This window comes from Haliotis rubra, unplaced genomic scaffold, assembly GCF_003918875.1.
Source record: "Haliotis rubra isolate DU_JTF1 unplaced genomic scaffold, ASM391887v1 Scf23, whole genome shotgun sequence".
Classification (NCBI taxonomy): domain Eukaryota; kingdom Metazoa; phylum Mollusca; class Gastropoda; order Lepetellida; family Haliotidae; genus Haliotis; species Haliotis rubra.
Window position 1 is genome coordinate 2,771,719 of NW_025766336.1, and position 22,707 is coordinate 2,794,425.

At 40.6% G+C, this 22,707-nt stretch overlaps 1 protein-coding gene across 1 annotated transcript in view; it reads left to right on the plus strand.

Moving 5' to 3' along the window:
- The first annotated feature begins 9,803 nt into the window (after positions 1–9,803).
- LOC124277913 (chaoptin-like) overlaps positions 9,804–22,707 on the plus strand; it is a 43,522-nt gene continuing 30,618 nt past the window's right edge. Inside the window, exon 1 of the mRNA XM_046713639.1 lies at positions 9,804–13,630. Coding sequence (XP_046569595.1) covers positions 13,518–13,630 — 113 coding nt within the window. The 5' untranslated portion in view covers positions 9,804–13,517. The remainder of the gene's footprint in view (positions 13,631–22,707) is intronic.

The window sequence follows — 22,707 nt, forward strand, 5'->3', positions numbered from 1 at the left end:
CAGCTGTAGGTTGCGATAGTTATACGATGTACTTGGTCTTATTCATTAAGTTGGGCACTAGTTTTTCAACGTCTGACACCCGCCCACCCAGCAAGTTATGTTGGTACTCGGACATCTAGACCTAGATCTCAAACGTTCGGGGGCCAGGGGATAACTGTTGTGCGATGTGTGCAATGCCTTGGAGTATTCCAAGTTCACTTTGAGGATATAGCCTTTGTTCGAATCCGGCGCGATGCTCATAACATCGATCTTGGGTGATGCCCATTCGAATCTCGTTGTGGGTAGATACTGGCTCATGGCCCAGCCGTACAGGTTGTTGGCATCAAGGTAGAGGATGTGAGTGGTTGGCTTGCTCGAGTCGTAGCCCTTCACGTATTGATTATTGGCTTTTGCGTAGCGTTTGGTAGCCATGGAGATCCCACCTTGCAAGCCTTTCTCAATGAACAGGTGCATGTCATAATCGGTGAGCAATTCCAAATTAACTCTTCAGCAAGGCATCCCAAGATAGACCTCGGCTGGTGTAGTACCATGCGGGGTCGAGTTGATACTGCTTAAAACACGTCCTCCTAAACGTCTCGAACACGTCGGCTAGCAGGAGTACGTCTGTTCTCAAGTACAGGTCGTGGTAGTCACCCAGATTCTTGCAGCCCAGTTTATTCCATACGTTAATCGCGTGCCAGTAATCGTCTTGGGTGATGGCCGAGTCAGTCAGGTTGCTGTAAAATCGGCCGATGGGACGCAGTCGGGTCTCGGCGAACTTGGCCCAGCCATCCATGTACTCGTAGGGGTACACGCCCTTCATCATCAGCAGGGGTCGAGTCTCGGCGTCGGTGTATCGATCAGTGATGGGAAAGGTGTCGTTGGCCTTGACCAGACTGTCGAATGACGACAGGAGGAGCTGAACCGAGTCGATGAACCTCAGGCCGTTCAGGGAGAAGGAGATGTATGTCTCCATGTTGTTGGGGATGCACGTCAGGTTTTCCGTCGACCCTCGCGATGGCGTGCATGATCAAGTGATTCGTTTGATTCTGAGTGCCCAGCACGGCCCACACGTACGTTCGAATCGAGTCGTTCCAGCGTTCGGTGCCGGCATGAGTAAACCCTTTTCGACGTGTCCAGCATGAACTTTTCCCAGTTATCCGCGGGCCCCTGCTCGAACCTCCAGACTCGGTAATCCTTGCTGTCATCGAAAGCCATGTAACGGTCATCCCACTCGTTTGTTGTGATGTGATGATACGACTTGTACCTCCATTCTTTCATCTTTTCGCTGGCTTCCACGAGGGGCATATTGTGAACGATGGGGATACCCAACCCATGGTTCGGACCCAGCAAACGCCAATCCGTCTTCAGGTCTAGCTTGAATTCGTTGCAAACGCGTTCGTAGTCCCGTCGATCGTACGGGTTATTTACTGCGCCCCATGCTTTGTCCTGTGGGAGTGGAGTGCTGATCTCTTTGAGGATACGTCTGACCTGGTAGTACACGTGAAACGTGAATACAGACCTACCCAGCGGACCCCGCCCAGTGTCGCTCAACATCAAGCCGCACCCCGTTGTAGCGCACCACACGGCGAAGTTGAGTTGATTCTGCCAGAACTGCATAGGGGTGTTGAACCAGGCGTGGACTACCTTAGCGTTAGTCACCGAAAACCTATACCTGTCAAACACATCTATAAACTGGGCTCCGAAATACAACCCAACCGCGACCACAATCTTCATGTGCGGGAAATCTATGTCCAGTTTAGGGTAAAAGACTCCCGGTTTGTACATTTTTAAAGTATTATATAATGGGTATATATACTCTAACATGTACGTAACACTTCCAGGAATAATGAGCGGTGAGTCCGTTCAGCTGTTGCACGCGATCGATAACACGTCGGGCCAACTTCGAAGTTGCACTCTGCGATATCACCTGCCTTCCGCGATGGACCAACATCAATGCCAGCAACAACAAGCTGTTCGTCAGTAGCACCTGCAACCAGATAACTGACGGCTACTACTATGCTCGCTAAGCGACGAGGTCTTCAAACCCTTGGGAGCTGAACTCAAGATAAATGACTCAAACGGCACAGTGGTGTTAACCAACAACGGAATAAACCCCTTGAGGCTTGGCCGACCTAGTACCCGACCTAGTACCGTACCGAGAGCTGTGCATTCATCTTGTTCAGCTGAGCACGATGGACAACATTCAAGGTGGGCACCCTTCCACGATACTGAGAGCCATACCCGTGAAAACGGAGAAGTACAACGACGGCATAACCGAGTCGTTTTCATCGCGGCAGTACAAGAGGTTTACTCGGGGCACCATCCCTGAGTTGGTAATATCGGTTTTAGATATAAAGCATAATCCTGTGAATATAGGATACCCCATCATAACGCTGCACATAAAATGACTAGCGCACAAGGCCCCGGAATGAGGTTGAAAAAATGCATCAATGTGGGGACCCCGACCTCGGGGACACACGCGGATTCGACGACCCCGGAGTAGATGGTAAACTTTACGCCTTGCAGCTTAAAAACAGTATTTACAAATGTGTTGAAGTCCCTTCCATCGGTAGAACCCTAGGTGATATAGTAGATACCTCAGGAGCGTCCCTCAACACTCGGTTCGACCTAGTCTGCATCGGTGATGATAGATGGTCAGTATACCCATCGTTTGGAGGCAAACTGTTTGACTAAGAAGATGTTGAGAGCACGACTGTCGCCCTAAACAAGCCATATACGCTTGTCTTCACCGACGATGACAAGTGGGTGTTGTTACCCTCTCAAGTGGATTGGTTTCTCAACATTAGTCTCGGCTCCCCCTATGTGTTCACGGAGAACAAAGACAACTACCTAAACAAAGTCGTGAACAACGGAACCCTGCTCGTGGCTTACATCCCGGCGCAGAGACGTAGTGTAATCATCAGCCCACTCTCCAGTAAGGTGGCCCACATGCTGTCGAGCAAGCCCGGGATACAAAACGTGGCATTGCAGGTGGTGTCTGAATTCGAAGGCGTGGTCAACATCCTGGAGAGTCTACCGGTGAACTCCACGCTGGTCATCCAAGTCTACCTAGGTGAACCACAGCGCTAAGTCAAAGTCGTGAAGGGGATCAAACTCCGGTTGGGGAAACAACACCAGTATCAGGTTTGCACTGTTTACGTACGGGTGGGTGTTGACTCCCACACCAGTCTGCAGGGGGTCACCGTGACCGTGGGAGACACGATATCACTCACCAAGATCTTCTTAGCCGACAACATACACTTCATGGGGGTGAAGTGCACCCCTGAGAAGTTATTAGAAAAACAGTTGGAAACTATCTTATGGTAGTAATATAACAATGACTAGTCACCGGCCCAACGTCACGCTTAACGACCTAGGAGACACGGAGGGATTCGAGTTGCCCGGCGAGGAAGACGCCTTGTACGTCCTACACTTGAAAGACAACGTGTATAGGCGGGCGGCAATGGCAGATCATCGTCCCAACATCACACTCGGGGACCTAAGAGGCACAAGGGGGGTCGATCTGCCCGGCGTGGAAGGCTCGTACGTCCTGTACTTAAAAACGGCGTGTACATACGGCGTCGTCTGGCAGACGACTTTATAGAACCCAAATGGTTGATATAAATGGTTGCTTGGGGTTTTCGTTCCGAAGTATGGTATAAGTACTCAGCTAATACCGGATCACACGGGTAACATGTTAGTTGGTTTAGGGTGGGAGGACGCGTTAAGGTTTGACTGCCCCGATTCCCAATTGGACCTTATGACTGTGAAACCAGGCTCCACACTCGCCATAGAAGTCTACCTCGGGGTGATTTTTGATGATACAGAACGGCAACATTTACCCAGGGTGACAATACACTGGGGCATCATGAGCAGGAACGAACGTTGCCGTATCGTCATACGACCGAACCCCTCAACGGGTTCTATAGTCCCCTCAGTAAGCCTCGATGATGTTCGTGTGGGCGCAGAGTTACCTATTGGCCTCTCACCTATTTCCCTGTACAATGAGCTAAACCTTATAAGCTTCAAATACACTTTGCAAAGATTAAATGCCATTTTAAAGATATTTTTTAGAATATATTATATACACAGGATGGGGATGTACCCAGTCGTAGAGGAAGTAGCGAAGACACTGGAAACCGTAGACAGATTCTGCTTGAGACAGTTATGTGATGTAAAACGCCAACTAGAACAAGACCGCGACACGCGGAAAGCACTATGTAAGAAGTACCATAGAGCTTTCAATATCGTGGATGGGGCTGATACTGTCCTTACAAAAACCAGCATTGGACTAGGGGCGGCAGGTGTTGGGTTGTTAGCCACCATCGTGGCCGCACCTATAGTGCTAGGCATTGAAATAACAGCTGGGGTGGTAGGGTTGGTGTTTAAGCTTGCATCCCCCAGACTGCATCATAAGGCATTGAAACACGACGAGATCAGGGTTCTGGCCGAAGCAAAGCTGAACATGGTAAGTGAGCGTATTTCCACGGCACTCACTGACAGTAAGATCTCAGAGGAGGAATTTCGTTCAATCCTCTCTGAACTCGACAAGTACCGTAAGATGAAACAAGAAATCCGGTCCAAGTCTCGTAAGTCTGCTATCAGTGAAGACGAGAAAAAAAAGTACGTAGACCAAGGGGTACGAAAAGCCCAGCAAGCCTTCATTACGAACACCAAAGAGATCACATTAAAGAACCACTAAACTTTGTTTTTTGTTACTCTTTTAACCATTACAAATTTATTCTTTAAAAACCTGGTGGTTAATTGATACCGAGCGGTTAAAAGTGGCCAAAAAGTCGCCTGCTTCCCTCTCGCCCGCCAACGAAACCACAGACAGGTTACGTAACTCTGTCGCCAGAGCACTGCAGTGACGTCATATGAGGAACGATTTTCAGTTAGTTGTATAGAAAGTGTGTAGCACGCTCATCATTTTGATGATTTCTCGATATCAACGACGACATGCCGAATCGTTGCTTCATCGTCAATTGCTCCTAGGGGTCGGGCGATGGTGTCACCATGCACAGATTTCCACAGGACCCCGCAGTTCGGGCTAAATGGGTTATGTTTGTTGTGGAAGCCTGAAACGATATCTTACTTGTGTTCAGATCGCTTCACGGAAGTTAAAGAATCAAAACTACTTACTAGTTGTAGTAAAATATGTATATGATTGATGGCCATAAAGATTTTCCATGACACAACTTGTAACATAACGATTTCTTCCTCGGAAGTGAGCTTGTGGTCGAAGTAACAATAATATTGTAAGTGGTATTATATTGACACCCACCTCGCTGCCAGGAGAGAAATTGTTATGTTATACGCTATGTCATGCAAAATCCCATTGGCCATCAATAAAATACATATTTTACTACCAGTAGAAAGTAGTTTTGATTTTGTAACTCGGTGAAAAAAAACCTAAATAGCATTTATCCTCAGACTGGCGGATGTCCCGACAGGGCGCCGCCATTTTTGAAAATCGTAAAGTCTGTTAGAATTAATGAGATTATAGTTTGTTTTCATCAAGTTAGAAAATCAAATCTACTTTCTACTCGTAGTTAAATATGTATTGGAATCATAACCAAACGGATTTTGCATGACACAACTTATAACATAACGATTTCTTCCACGGAAGCGAGGTGGGGGTCGAAGTCACAATAATTCGCGATAAATTTCTTGCTACATTCACATGGTTAATGTCCACTCACCAGTATGTAGATACTAGTCAATGTGCGTCTTTATATTTGGTCTTATAATCCTAATTAGTTTATTATCATACTTGTGTGCATTTTGAAACTAAATAAAAAGCAGACGATCTGCTGATACTTATAGTGAATTTATAACAGAACTGTAATATCTAGACATTTTACAGTTTGCCAATGTGAATCATAATTCGCACACACACCCTAGTGTTGTCTGTCTCATTACACTTCACGGCGAAAACAATGATTCTGTTGAATGCTACGACAAATGATTAAAAAACAAAATGCAAATATTAAAATTAAAACAGATTAAAGTTATAGGAACAATATCAGGCCATTACCTTGTTCGAGGAAAGTATCCATCAATATCCACAAAACTGTTCCAAATGATGTGTCTTTTAACAGTATAATATACGAAAAAGTGATAAAACTTTTCAGGTATTGGTGTATAGTCTCATTGGTCACCCAAGATAGCACTCCTGGCAACTATTTGCATAATGTCCGCCTTTCTTTAAACAGTAATTTAGTAAGCCAATAATGGGCAATCAATCAATGTATTGCCGGTTATTCCTTTGAAAGAAGGACGTTGGTTTTACGCAGACACCGACACGACAGAGTGTATTTAGTATAGATTAGTAAATCTACATACATAAACACTACCTTTTGACAATTCCGCTGTGTAAGATAAAAGTAATTAATCAATCAGCGTGTTATCGGTTAATCCTTTGATCGATGTTTATAATGTTGAATATTTACTCCAGACACAAGAAATGCCAAATGGGAACCTTTGTCGGGTAATCTAAGTGTGTTTCCACTAATTATACCTGTTATAAATTCATTAACTGACCATCAAGTGAATGATGACAAATAACATGTGTAGGTTTATACCACCTAACATGGGTTACAACAAGGGAGTATTAATTGCTGTATTGCATGTGAAAACTTATGGGCCGACACTGTTTTGAGAATACAAACAGATTTTTACATGACATGATTAAATATCGAGGTAAAAAAACACAGAAATTGGATCAATTTGGATCAGTTATTATCGTCTAAGGAAACAAGTTTTAAGCAGGAGACAAAATTAAATGACAGTAGATTGTGAGAACATATAACTTTCATTTTCCACAACATTTGTCACGATTTCAGGTTTATACAAGCCTGTAAACAAGATAATTTACCCCCTAAAATGTAGATGAATTCTGCATCGGCCCTCAAAGCTATTCCTCATATGACGTCACAGAGACGCGCCGCTCTGATTGGTTGAAATTTCGTTCGCGGGTGAGAATTGTGCACTGTTGTCAAAAAGGTCGATTTAAGTCAATTAAAGGTCGATATGAGTAGTTTTAATGACGGGGTTTCATTTATAACGATGCCAGTTAGTGATTTATGTATTTGTACCCCCTAGGGTTTATGTGACCTTTAAACTGTTTCCTCGAGGTTAACACGACATAGAGTGATCAGGAAAGTGCTAGTTCGCGGCCATAGTGACCAGGAAGTTAACTGGGGATTCAAAAGTAGTATATACAATGGCGGCGAGATCTAAGGGCCTGACAAAAGCTTTATTTATGAAATAAAGCTTTACAGCGGCCTTTCTTGAAATTGATCTCGGACTATCATTGTATATACTACTCCATGGGCATATATACACGCAGGTAGGTTGACATAAGATGACATGCAGCCAACCACGTCACCGAGAGTGATCACCCGATCCATATGTCGGTTGGACGTTAAGGTTGCTAGGAACTGCAAACGGGTTTTGAAGGAATGAGTTGGGTTGGACACAATTTCAGTGACATAACACGTCAACCTTAGAAGGCCCATGTACTTAGAATGAGGTCCAATAAACCCTTTTGCTGGCAATATCGTTACATAGACGATTGAATAGGATGGTCATTTGTGGCGTGGTGGACTGGGACGTCGAAGGACTATATAAACACGTAAGTTTGAGTTATTCTGATCTCAAGCAACTATGTGAACGATTTGAGATTAACGGATTATGTGAATCTTTCGTTCGTGACGCAAAAGACTTTTCCGATTACCTATGTGGCTACTATACTTACAACAGTGTTCGTCCTAAACAGCATAAATCCGGCCGATACAGTGGCGGTGTGACTGTGTTTATCAAAGATGGTCTTGTGCAACATGGCAATGTGACTCGTATCTTTGGTGATTTCCAGGACTGTGTAGTTCTACACCTGAAAACCTCATATAGCACTATTGGGAAAGATCTAATTCTGATGTTTTTATATATATATCTCCTCAAAACTCACCTATTTATGATACAATGGAGACTGATGGGATTACTCGCCTTGGTCAATATCTTGAATCTATAAAAGACAGCTATCATGATACCTATATAATTCTTGCAGGCGATTTTAATGCCAGAATGAGCGACTTTCTTGACTTTATCCCAATGATGATCTTACTCACATCCAGGATGACTGTGTTGACTATCCAGAGGATGTATTTAATATTTATAGAAAAAGTAGAGATAGGTGTTATAACTCTTACGGTATCAAACTAGCAAATCTTTGTTGTACTTTTGGAATTCACTCACTTAATGGTAGATTATTCGAAGATGCTGATGGTAACTTTACATGTTCTACATATAACGGTACAAGCGTCGTTGATTATATCTTAGCATCTTCTGATTTATTTCAATATTTCACAGACTTTAAAATACTTGATAGAGATGACTCTTGTCATTTTCCTCTTGCTTGCACCTTGACAGTGGAAAATCTTGGTAATGTTCAATGTCCAAGCCACCGAAATAGTTGTAGCAACAAGAAATCTATGCAAACTAAATATGATCCATGGATAAAATATGTGTGGAACAGCAACTCCGTGCAGCCATTTTTAAATAAGTTTCAGGATGTCTTTCAGTTATATAGACAATCAGAAGAAAATGTAATGAATTGTGTCTCAATATTAATAAACATGTACCAGACTGCTGCCTGTGACTTGAGGAAAATTCATAAACCTAAACAATCTTTAATTAACCCAGCTGGAGACTTGCAACCACCGTGGTGGAACAAAGACTTAGAGTTTGCTAAAGGAAGGAAATATGCAGCACTGAGGCTGCACAGAACTTTGGGAAATAGTTTTGATATTTATAAACAGCTACGTAAAGAGTTTAAATCTCTCTACAATAGGAATAGACAAGAATACTTTAATCAACAAAAAATGTTACTGGTTAATTCTAGAAATAATCCCAGATCCTTTTGGAAAGTTCCCAGAAGGGGAAAAACCCCAACTCACTATCTACAAACATTAGTCAGGATGATTGGTGTGACCTCTTTGAGCACCTGCTCTTCATGCAAAATGCTACTCTTGATTATTCAACATTATATTTTGTTGACCAAAATACAGAAGTGGTCTCTGACAGTTGTATAAACAGACCCTTCTCAGAGGAGGAAGTACTCTTGGGGCTAAAGAATCTTAAACTCAATAAGTCACCCGGACCAGATGGTTTGCAAAGTGAATTACTTAAAGCAACTAAAAATTACTTAACACCTATCCTAACAAGAATATTCAACTCTTTGTTGAACAATGGAACATTCCCCAAACAGTGGGGCACTAGTATAATCTGTCCCATTCACAAATCTAACAGTATCCATGTGACGGATAACTATAGAGGAATATCTCTTATTGACTCATTCTGTAAAGTGCTTTGTGCTATTCTTAAAAGTAGACTTCAACGCTGGTGTGATATAAACTCTGTCTTGTCTGAAACCCAGGCCGGTTTTCGGCCAAACTACTCAACGGTGGACCAGATATTCTGTTTACAAGCGATGATACAAAAGTATTTATCAAAAAAGGGTGGTAGAGTGTACTGTATATTTGTAGACTTTAAAAAAGCCTTTGATAGTGTTGACCATGAAGTATTACTTAAAAGTCTAATCAACATGGGAATCAAAGGGAAATTTCTTAATCTAATTGTCTCTATGTATTCAAATCTATCTGCTTGTGTTAGGACAGGTCAGGGCCTATCCAGGCATTTCAAGTGTAATATCGGTACCCGTCAGGGTTGTATCTTGAGTCCGTTGCTTTTTGTAATCTTTATAAATCAGTTATCTCAAATGTTTGATTGCAAGGGTGGTAATGGTATCTTTATTCCAAATGAATTCCCCAGTGTTGCAGCCCTCCTGTTTGCAGATGATGTGTCGTGTTTATCTGACACAGCTGTACAGTTGCAGAGGAAGATAAATGTGCTCGAGCAATTTTGTAATGATACAGGCATGAGTATAAACTTGAGTAAAACAAAAATTATGGTTTTTCGTAAAGGTGGTCCTCTACGCCACTATGAGAAATGTTTTTTTAAGGGCAGGAAAAGAGAAATAGTAAATGAATATCGATACCTAGGTGTTGTGTTTACACCATCTCTCTCATGGACTAAGGCTCAGTGCTGTCTTTCTGCTCAAGCACAAAAAGCTTGTATGTCATTGTATAACTATCAAAATAAATTTGGAGCAATTTCAAGTTTAGATATATTCAAAAATGTTGATGCAGCTATTTGTCCTATCCTTTCTTATGGAGCAGAGATCTGGGGCACATCATACTGTAGACAGATAGAAAGTTTGCAAATATACTTCTGTAAACGGTTTTTGAAAGTTAGTAAATATACCAGCAATGTTATGGTGCTGGGTGAATGTGGCAGAGTTCCCCTACAATATCAGTATATGTCTAGATGTTTCACAGTATATGTGTAGATTGCTTCAGTTAAATACTCACAGGTTGCCATGTCAGTGTTATCAAATGCTTATGTTATTGGATAAAGCTGGTAGAAATACTTGGGCCACATCTGTTGAAAACATTCTGTATCAGTTTGGTTTTGGTATTGTGTGGTTATCCCAAGATGTAGGTAATGTAAATTTATTTATGTTTACTTTCAAACAAAGGTTGTATGACAGTCTATGTCAAGACTGGCATTCTTTAATATCCAATTCATCAAAGTGTAATGTATATAGTAAATTTAAGTCATTGCTGAATGTAGAAAGATACTTAAGCGTAGATATCCCATATTATTACAAGCATGTCATTTCCCAATTTAGGTGTAATAATTTCCGTTTAGCGGTTGAGTTAGGTAGGCACAAAAACATCAATTATGCTGACAGGATTTGTACTTATTGTTGTACTAAAGGCTTACATTTAGTGGAGGATGAATTCCATGTTCTCTTAATATGTGAGAGATATGAAGATATTAGACAAGAATGCCTTCCTTCATGTACACTTGCTAATCGCAGTTTTGATACCTTTATTGGGATAATCTCTTGTAACAACACACACACTTTATCTTGTCTTGGACGTTTCCTCCGTCATCTCAGAGAAAGTAAGAAGCAAACCTGAAATTACAATCTGTAACTCACTATAGTCACAGTACTAATACGTAACCATGTACAATATGATGTTACCATTGTACTTGCATTTCTGTATCAATATCTTAATATATGAGAGATATGAAGATATTAGACATATACACTTTTAACCAGTCTTGAAAATTTTAGAATGCTAACTTCTTGTAATAACATAAACACATTAACTTGCCTCATACGTTTCTTCTGTCATAGAAAGAAAGCAACAAGTAAATCTGATATTAAAATGTTTTATTTATTTTATTCACAGAACCAATAGTTAAGCATTTACAACACGATGTTACCTGTTTGCCCGCACTTGTATCAATATGTTGACATATGAGAGACATGTAAGTTTTTGACAAGAATGCCTTCTTTCCTGTACACCTGTTACTGCAGTCTTGATAATTTTGTCAGGCTAATCCATATTAACTATTGTCTTGAGAATTTTATTATGCTAAGTTTTTGTACCAACATAAATACATTAAATTGCCTTGTACGTTTCCTCTGTCATATAAAGAAAGTAATAAGTAAATCTGATATTAAAATGTGTAATTCAACATAACGCATAATAATTTGTCTTGGACGTCTCCCTTGTCACATAAAGTAGGTAAAAAGGAAATCTGATATCATAATGTCTTATCCATTATATACATGGTATCTAATACACTCGCATGTATAATGCGATGTACTAATGTGTCTGCATTTTGTATTATGGGCCTTTGGCCTTGAACTACAGAAATAAATCTGTCTGTCTATCTGTCTGTCTGACGAAACACTTTGCCTTCCTTCACGAAGTGGCCCAATCCATAATCAGTCATCTAATGAGATGTTGTGTAACTGTTCCCTATCCATGACAACATATATTTGACTAGCATTTCAATGGCTTTACCAAACACCTTGTTTTAATTCAGTAAACCTGTTTATCCAGAACATTTCCGCGCCTTGACATTTCCAGGCCAAGGATACTGCTCTTTTCAGAGGTAGATACACAAGAAGTAGAGATGAATTTCTTTTTCGAAAAATATAATTAAACCTGTCCCTGGCTCGGTTTCACACCCCTCAGTCCCATGTTAAGGTATATGAGGTACGATAGATATAGTTGGTGTTGTGAGTTGTGATAGAAGGTCCTGTGATGCTCTTGACCCATCCTCGAGGTCGTGGTCCTTGTTCAGTTTCACAAAGCAAGCCCACCCCCGCTGTCCCATGTTAAAGTATGAGTTAAGACAGATCTACTTCATTTTGTGTTGTGTTGCAGGGTATTGTCCTGCTAATGTCCTGTCCACGAGGCCCTGTGTTAACAGGACAAAGGCCCTCATGTGTATTGTGTCTATAGCAGTTGATTCCAGATCAGTGCAAGACATGGCCGTCCAAAAGTGGTGCCTGCTTTGTATGGACAGCTCAATTAAGGGCTGCTGTGTGTCACGCGAGGCAGATGATTCCCAAACTGACCCATGTATCGATCCGACTCACCATCAGCCATTCATGTTATATTCTCACTGGTGCCATCTACACCGGAAGTCCTGGACGAACAATGACCATTTGAAAACAACACGTGACAAGTGAAGAGAAGACCAAGATTGACTCTGTAATCTGCATGTTCCTCCAATGTCTGATATTTGTCATTTTTGCGACAGACCAGCTTATATAACTGTCTCTTTTGTGCCTGCTTGGCTTGACGTTTGATGATGTGTCTGTCAGTGTTCCGTCTGCATTTTCTAAGGGGATTTAGTTAGGAGATTTAAAACAAATGGATATGCCTAACCACGAATATATAATGGGATTGACTTTTTTAATCTTTCGGTAATGAAAAAATACATTAATATATAAAGTATTTTTAGTTTTATTTCTAAAATTCTACCTCATTATACAGTTTGAGCATCCAACCCTAGGTTCCGTTTCCCAATATCTACCAATGTAGGATGCGATTGCAAGGTCACAGTATCTTTAGACTCCATAGGATCTGAGGGGCGGCCTGGTGGTTAAAGCGTCTCTCGACAATTCCAAGCCTTCGTTCAATTCCTCATGTGAGTACAATGTATGAAGAATATTCTGATGTCCCCGTCGTGATACTGCTTGAACATTGCGATAGGTGGCGTAAAACATTACTCAGTCACTCGTTCTGGTCGTAATCAGTTATCTGGTTAAAACATAAAACTTAATACATCATTGGAAATGTACATGTAGGAACATATATACTCTTGTTATTGTTAGATGACACGTTGTCATAACATTGACATCGCCAGCCTTCACATTGCACCCTCTACAACAACCTACCAGACTCGACACAACTTCGTTGAATGCTCGACTTCACGTCTACAAATCGCTAATGCAGGGTCGAGTGATATAAATATTCAGCCTTGCACTACCGGCCGACATTTCAGCATCCATGGCATCGGCCCGTTCGTATTGAGGCTGCTGCTCTTTGGCCCACAATAAAACACGCTTGCCTCACAGCACTGTATCCGACAAAATTAGTGATGTTATGCTAATCAATTCAGTCAAAGTTGAAGGTCGTTGTGTATGGAGTCGATGGAAACAGGTTGGTGGCCTCGCGTCGACACAGCGCAGAGTGCCAACAGATCCCTACACAAAAAGGTTAGTTTGTTGTTCAGTGTCCATATCACTCGTACTGTTTTTATCCCTCCGCGACACAATATAGTCTGTAGCTGAAACAGCCTCCCCTGCACAGAACGCATCGGCATTTCGCCGTCCGATAGTGTTTTGATCAATAATGGCTATGCTGATATCACGCCTCGTGACCAACATAGACGTTAGCGGACATTTTACTGTTGTTTTTCATCGGTTGGTATGGTATAATAATCTACACTGAGCTTGGTACACAAGACAATGGTATAGACACGTATACATAATACACGTTACACTCTGACATCTGTTGTTTATGATTGTGTGACGATGTCTACCGAAACAATAGCTGTAACAGTAGGTGGTGATGTGTGTTCAGAAATAGAACAGTTATAGTAGAACATCGATTGTTACTGACTATTACGTCATGATCACAGTGTCAGGCTGATCTACTGTCATGCATTACAGACTATTACGTCATGCTTACAGTGTCAGGCTGATCTACTGTCATGCATTACTGACATGATGTCATGGCAGGCCTACTGTAAATTACGTCATGCTTACAGTGTCCATCTACTGTCATGCGCATTACTGACTATCACGTCATCTTATTCCAAGGGATGGGTGAGGAGGTCATTTGTAAGAGTGTTGGCTTGGACAACATACGTCGAGGTTCGAATCTCAGTTCGGTTAAGATGAGTTCCACCCTGCTATAATTCACATACTTTGACATAATTATACTGACAGTAAGCATAGATTTATGATGGTGGAATGGTCTCTTGAGAGTGCTGACAGGAACCTATCGCCTTATACAATGGGTGTGAGGTCAACGGTAACGGATTTGGCTTGTACAGCATGGTCAAGGTTCGAGTCTGCCAGTGGTCTTAATCTACCTTTACACTTATCCTAGAGTTAAACATTATATCAACAGAATCAGTATCTTGAATTATGACAGTCTTACAAAATACCAACAAAGGATCCCAGGAACAGAAGTAGCTCAGTGACTAGCAAACACTGGTTTACCCGATTGGTAGCCATGCAGATACCAAGGTGTCACGATTCATGTCTCCGATTCGGGTTCCTGGCTTTGAATCATGCAGCAGAATGTCAAGAAGATAACGTTTAGTTCCTCAGATACCTGTCCGAGAGAAGCAAGCGTGACAGTAAAACGTTAGTCCATGTTCCATGTTGTCAAGGACGCGTCTATATGTGTGTCTGTAACAGACACTACTGCACAACAGTGGTCGATATTATAAGTTGTTCACTAGTCACGACGGGAACATGGGTTGATGTACCCTCCGTGTTTATGTATATTTATCTTACCGAACACCTCAATGTTAAGTTTGAACTGTTTGAAGCACGGGTATTGGATCATAATGAGTACCGGAGTTAAGCAACAGCCCAAACACTACTAAAACGAAGTACTAAACGAATTTCCACAGTACGACACTTCCAGCGAGTAACATAGCAAATGTTACTTGCTTGTAAGCGGGATACATTGATTGGCTCAGCCAATCAGAAAAGGACATTTATGAGTGAGGTAAGATAATACTAACTGTCGTTACCTTGACGATTAATCGGGAAACAGTAACGGGGTGTACATGTTGATTGCCATTGATGAGAGAATACACATTTGACTCCGCTAATAGGAGTTAGGTTGTATTGAAGAGGATTTTCCTCAAGTTGTTGACTCATGCAAGAACACTATTTCATTATACATGTAATATCATTTATGCGTCATTCACGAGGCACTGTTAATATGTATGACCTTAACATGTGTAAAGACCGGAAATAATATGTAACTATGCAACCTAGATATCTATTACATCTGTATATTATCACATACATAATTTACGCACTGTCTCATGCACTTACCATGCATTCCCACAATAAGGAAATCGAGATAACGTCATTTACAACGAATGCACAGTGCGATTGGCAAGTCCAGGCGATTCTTCAATCGATACGTGAAGATGGTCAAAACTGATAGCCCCGATGGAGTCGCAGTGGCAATCTTTTGGAAATACCAAGAAATGATTTATTTACAACACACAGTTCGGGATCTATAGTACATGGTAGGGAGGGCCCAGCACAGTTCAAGGTATAAGGTTCAAGTCAACTTAATCCATGCCTATATTATGAAATTCTTATATAGTCGGCCCCTATCGTGACATACACATAGCAACACCGTAGGTACAGTAGTTGGTCATAAGTGAGTCATCATAGATTTGCATGTTAGAGAGATGATCGTTTAGATTAACGTGTACAGATTTGTCAGTTTCTAGGATGTAAACAAGGCTGTCTGTATTAGATATATACATATATATTATATATATATATATATATCTATCTATATATATATATATCATATTTTATGACAAGGATATGTCAAACGATGTAACATTAGATTTTGTAATCACGTGTGGTTGGAACTTAATTAAGAACCCAATGTATATTTGCAATGATAGGCTTTCTGTACGTACTAAAACTTCTCGTGGTGACTACCATGGAAGAACATGAGACTTTCTGACCCGTATGATCCTTTGACAAAATGATTCGAATCCATGTTGATCTTATGATGGAAATTGCTCATTTTTTAAAACAAACCCCACTGATTTCATACAAAACTATGTCGGTACAAGTATGACCCTAGTTCATATGAATAAACTCCGACCAGACTTGTCTGCAGCATCTAATGTTACATCGTTTGACATTTCCTTATCTTTAAATACCGTGTACTATCACGTGACAATACCTCGACATAACGACATGTAAATAGTGACTGAATCTGGTAACAAGCGATGCCAGGCTTTAGAGGTATTTATTACATGTCTCACGACATCATCAACAATCTACCTTCAGGCATCCAGCCTCTCTATCAGCCTGAACATATTTAGAACAATCGATCCACATAGGTTTGGAAACAATGCTCCTGTGTCCAGAACCACAAAGCACAATTAGAAAAACATGACGTGTTATAGCATCGATTTAACATATCCCCAGTAAGGGTATTGATATTTCTCGCAGAAACATTTTAATATATATATAAATGTCTCACGTGAAGTGCAATGACTTTATGGCCATTCATGGTATTTCTGGACATATTTTGTTAACCGATTTTAAGATATAATCAGCTCAGAACCTTCTTGGACCCGCTTTCTCGTAAATATCCTTACCAAAACTTCGCACCTTACTATTTTATAATGCATCTCCAAGAACGGAGTTTCGATTGGCAACTCGAGTGCCTTCGATCGTTCCACATCTGGCACACAAATAACTTGTTCATGGCACTGATGTCACTAACATTATGGAACTAACATGACCGTAATTCTCAGTCTGACTTGATGGAATCCCCCGAGGTCTGTTAAGGGGGGTATATTCAGGTCTCGTCTCACTGTGGTTCCACCTGCCAATTACCCCTCCCATCAACGCCTTACATATCAATTTGCCCCAAAGAGGCCCCGGAGGTTCTATATGAGGCGGCCATTTTGTTTTCCTTCTCCCATGTGCCAATCAGTGCAACGAATGCATGCCGGAGTAATTCTGACTGGCAGTTCCTGTCGTCAGTGTAATTGTCTGTTTGCATGTTTGTCAATACATCTTACTCCATCTTGCAAAAACAAATCCAAATGTTTTGCTTGTCCCAATCCTCAACGATCGTCCTGATTTACTGTGTTTTTTAATGAGGAATTGACAGCATGGCGGTTTCACGAATTCCCATGTCTATTCGCCCTCGATTATCCACTGTATCACATCTCCACACTATAAACTGAGATATAATAAGCTGGATAAACGAGGATACAGGCTATGGGCAGACATAGAAAATAGAGCAGCACTGGAAGAAGCAATAAAATGAATAACTCAGTATTAACATTCTTATTGATGATGCAAACATATATATTTGAACAAACAAAAGGAAAAGTTAGGTCTTCAAAATTGCAATATTGTATTTTCTTGAAAATATTGGACAGGTTTATGTGTAACGCAAGCAAATATATCATCAGCATGGTGATTCGGTTGGTCGTGGCCGTCTGTCTCTGATCAGTTCATTAAGTAATTGGGTATTGTGATGACAGGTATAGGTTTCAGTACCCACGAAGTGCCTGTCTACTTATTGCTCACTCTGGTTCTGTTACTCCATGCCCGGAAACGGAAGGTCGGTGATACGATCTCCTCACCGCGTCATGCAATAGGAGTTGAATGATACTTACAGTTGTCACCCTGTGTGGAGCTGAGCATTAAGGTGATTAAAACATAAGTGTTAGGCTCTGAGTCAATATTCTCTGTCTGGGTAGGGTATCAATGTCTATCTGCGGAATGGTATCTCAGCTGGTTAGCTCTAAACAACTGGCATTCGTCAAGACTAGTACAAGCACACACACACACACACACACACACACACACGCACGCACGCACGCACACACGCACGCACGCACGCACGCACGCACGCGCGTTGCTGTATAAGTGTAATAAAAGTGAACAACCTCAAGTACCACTCATCTCTTCCCATATGTATGCCCCCATACAGCTGAAACAAGTATATAGTCTAACAAATTACTGTAATTATTTTAGAAACGAGAAAATCAAAATCTTTACAAAGAGTTGTTGGTCGTTAAAGTTTATGGCTATCATAATTTATATTGCACATAATTTCAAAACGTGTTAATCGTGTCTGAAATCGGTTTAAGCGTTCGTTCGTCACGCCGAAGACCCGGGTTCGATTCCCCACATGGGTACAATGTGTGAAGCCCATTTCTGGTGTTCCCCGCCGTGATATTGCTGGAATATTGCTAACAACGGCGTAAAACTATACTCACACACTCACTGTTTACAGTCATGAACAGGCGATTCCAGTGGATTGTCTCCCTTTGTTTACGGGAGCTCTGCATGCATACATACACATACCAACTTCATACTTCATGTATGCATCAAAGGAACAAAGATGCTAGCTACATCTACATCACAAACATTGTGTAAGTGTTGATAATGTTTGGTCCCTTGCAATCTGACCTACTGATATGTCAGGGTGAAGCAAAAACATCACTAAAAAAAAAAAAAAAGTACTGTCGGAAATGCTAGAAAAATGCTTTTTGACTTATATTTAAAATTCAGAGGTATTACAGTTACTTAAATAACAAATATCACTTCAAGAAACATCTACCTAATGTAGACCGGGGGAATAAATTTAGAGACATGCTCTAAACTGTGTTTTTACTGATGAAAATACCAAAAACTTAGAAAAATAAGGGGTAGTTGGACGTTATTTGAAACAAACATTAACTGCCTGTGTTACGTCATCAGCATGCACGGTATCGACAGGTGAAATTGACACCTGAGCACACGCTCGGGCGAGGGGTCATCTCAATAGATGTTTTCTGCAAAATGTTGAATATGTGTACGTATAGTATACGCATCAGTTATGTAAGGGATCATTTGTGTATGTGTGTTTGTTGTGACATAAACATACGAATTACTGTACATTGGAAAGAATCCTATCACTTGTGGTATCTTATCGATTGATTGTAGAAATGTGCAACGTTTTAATAAATGTTTTGCATGTCAACAGTATAGTTCATTGAAAAAATATGGATGTAATTCGGTCAGTTTAATCTAGTTGTGAACATTGGCCAAAGATATATTATATATATTTTTCTTCTCATAAAGTTTGTAGACCGTCCGTCTAAGCACTCCCTTGTCAAAGTTGTCAAGGATGGTTTTACGTCTCGGTTTTGCATATGAGACGGTCCCTGTCTTGTCTGATTTGTTTACAATATTGTAAACTTGTTGGTAAGACATGCCAACAGCTCTACAAGTTCTGTAATAAACCCTCTCTACACTAATGGAAGGTTTACCTCTGTCTTTTTTAAGCAGAAAAAAACTATAAACCTTTGCAACAATCGACTGCAAATCGTTGGCCATAGTGCACGCTGTGATAAAGATGTGCATGCATGACGGGAAACCTATTTATCAAGACTTAACATTTATATTAATATTTCTTCAATACAGAAAACGATAATTAAGTAAATTAACACAAACATTCAACATTAATTTGTTTAGGAAAAACGTTAATTCATATTTTTACACCACCTGTATTATTAGCATAAATGTAAAGACTATTTCAGATTTCTGTTGTTGAACTCTGAATAAATCTTAAGTTGCTGTTTTGGTACCAAATTCTCTCCTGTAAACTGCCCTTTAAATGCATGGGGATGTTAAATCGATTGAAAGTAAAATTAGGTAGACAATAGGCGAGTTGATATATTGACAACATAGTACATTTATCACCTTTATAAAGATACTAAGGCTAAAAAGCATTTTTCTAGCATTTCCGACAGTACTACGTTGACGATGTTTTGATCTCATACGATCAGAAGGGTCATGGGTGGCTCAGTGGTGTAAAACGTCGGCGGGGAGTCTTGTGTAGTGGGCCAGGATCCGCCGATTGTGGGTTCGAATCCAAAATTCGCTCATTTGTCTGTCAGACCACATCGATACCTGGATTGATGAGAGTCGTGGCGGTTAAAATAGCTGCTGTATAGACAAAAGTAAACAACAGTTAATGAACGTTTTGTTTAGCGCATATTATATTCGGTTTCACCAAATCTGTAAATGTCTGCTGCAGAGTCCCTTTTAGTTTTTCTGTCACAAGTTTATTTCAGTGATCTCAATACATACTGTCCAAATCGACTTCACATCAAACAGCGCTTAATACTATAGACAATTTTCAGGAAGTAAGTATGGCATCCAAGTAAGGTGACATGTCTTGTTGTTGACGATCTGGTCCAAATATGCGACGTATTGTTGGATAGTGTACTATCTTTTATATCTCATAAATGTACAACATGTTGTTTCATGTACTGAATAATTTTGTCGAGGTGAGGTAACATTCACACTCACTCTCTCAGATTGAATCAAACGTATTAGGAATTTCCCCTGGTCCGATCCTGTTCCCTCTTCATCTCATTATAGTCATGGATTACTGAACATGAATGGTTGGTGGAAGATGTCTGGCAGAAACCTAATACCAAATTAACCAAGCAAAGATTCTGGTGAAGACACCTCGGGCAGGAAAACGACAATCCACAAGTAACGCCAGCCGTATGTGCTGGTCTTGAATATTACACTTAAAATACAGAGACATATTTCTTGAGACTGAACGTAAAGAGCCTTGTAGAAACTTACACGTATCTTTCATATGAACAATTTGTTTATCGTATTTAAAGCATCCTGTTAATTGCATATCCCATTTTTATCGAATATACGTATATCGCTGTAAGAGCGTTAGAGATTTGTGTTCCACCTGTGTAAACAGCTGAACACACTGATGGGTTTTCCCGTTATCTGCAAGTCAACGTGTTCACCGACTCTGAGAGAGAGAGGCACGCGGATGATCGTGAAAGGTGCCCTGTTTGCATTGGGTGTATTACTCGCCCTACACTTCAAGCCAAACATTCCAAAACACACGTATCTTGAATGTTCGTGGTTAAGTTATTTATTCTGAATTTGATAATGTATGACTCTCTCAATGAAGTGGTAACTGGCATGTTGTCTCAATGTTTTCAATATGGGTGTGTTTGTGTTAAAAGACTGCAGTGTGTCACCGGTTACATATGCTCTAGTCCAACATGGATAACATGTATACTGCTTGAAGCATGGATTCGTCCTAGAATTAATCTTACACTGATTAATAATAATAATAATAATAATGGATAGTTTTAGCCCGCCATTTTCCACCCACCGATACATGCTCAAGGCGCTACATAAAAGCATACATACAATGCATACAGATGATCAAATAGTAAAATAAGTATACATTGAAATTGATGACAGAAAGATTGATTTTAGGGATAGGCTTTTGAAAAAAAGAAAGTCTTCAACATAATTTTGAAAGTTTCCAATGTGGGAGACTGCTTTATGTGGAGGGGGAGAGAATTCCACAGAGTAGGAACAGCGTACTGGAAAGACCTCTTTCCTGATTACCAGGAACTTTGACGTTTATTTGGTTAAGTCCGTTTGCAGGGGTAGGTCGTTAAGATCGACCAGTTCTAGACCATCAAAGTCACAGTTTTTACAACGGTACGGTTAATGCTAAAATATTCACCGGAAAATAACCGAACAAGGATCACGCTGTAAAATGTCATTTTCATTTGTGCATTCATTTTCATTCCATATACTGATTCTAAACGATTACGCTTCTGTTAATCCGGGTACGATTACTTTCAGAAGTTATACAAGGAATCCAGCACTCCCATACTTTCTGACACTTCTCCTCAAGCTCTTCTTGAGGGTGTGACCCGTGAAGATCCGGGTTAGACTTGATCTTCAGTAACCCATGCTTGTCGTAAGAGGCGATTAACGGGATCGGGTGGTCAGGCTCGCTCACTTGGTTGACACATGTCATCGTATCCCAGTTGCGTAGATCGATGTCAATCCTGTTGATCACTGGATTGTCTGGTCCAGACTCGATTATTTCCAGACCGCCGCCATATAGCTGGAATATTGCGGCGTAAAACTAAACGTTTTATATTCTTTGTATTTCCACTGTATCAGCGTAACAGAACTTGATTGAACAGAACAACTGGGGTATTTTTAAATTTTCAGGCCACTAACCGTGGCATATGAAGTTTAGTGTACAATATTTTTTCAAAATACGTGCATGATGGTAGGACATTTGGTTATATTTATGGACAAGAGGCATACATTGACTCAAAACAATAACATGTGAAAAAGGTCCATGGACATATCTAGACAACCCATAGCTTTGCAATAGGAGAGAACAAAGTTTACTTAGTATCTAAGAACAGATTTGTTTTTACTTTGAAATAAAGTAGGACCAAATTAGGGATACATTAAAAGTATAAAGACAGTTTCTTTTTAGATTCTCTAAAGTTAACACAACAAACCCTCAAAACAGAAAAATGCGTGGTATTCATCACCAACAAAGTTATTCTGCCACAGTTGTTTCGATAAGAAGCATATTACTCCATCTGTTCCAGGTCAACCTGTGACAATGATGTCCGAAACTGACTTAATGAATATCACTAGCGTCTCGGAATCTTGCTGAAATACGTTTCTAACATAGGTTTGGA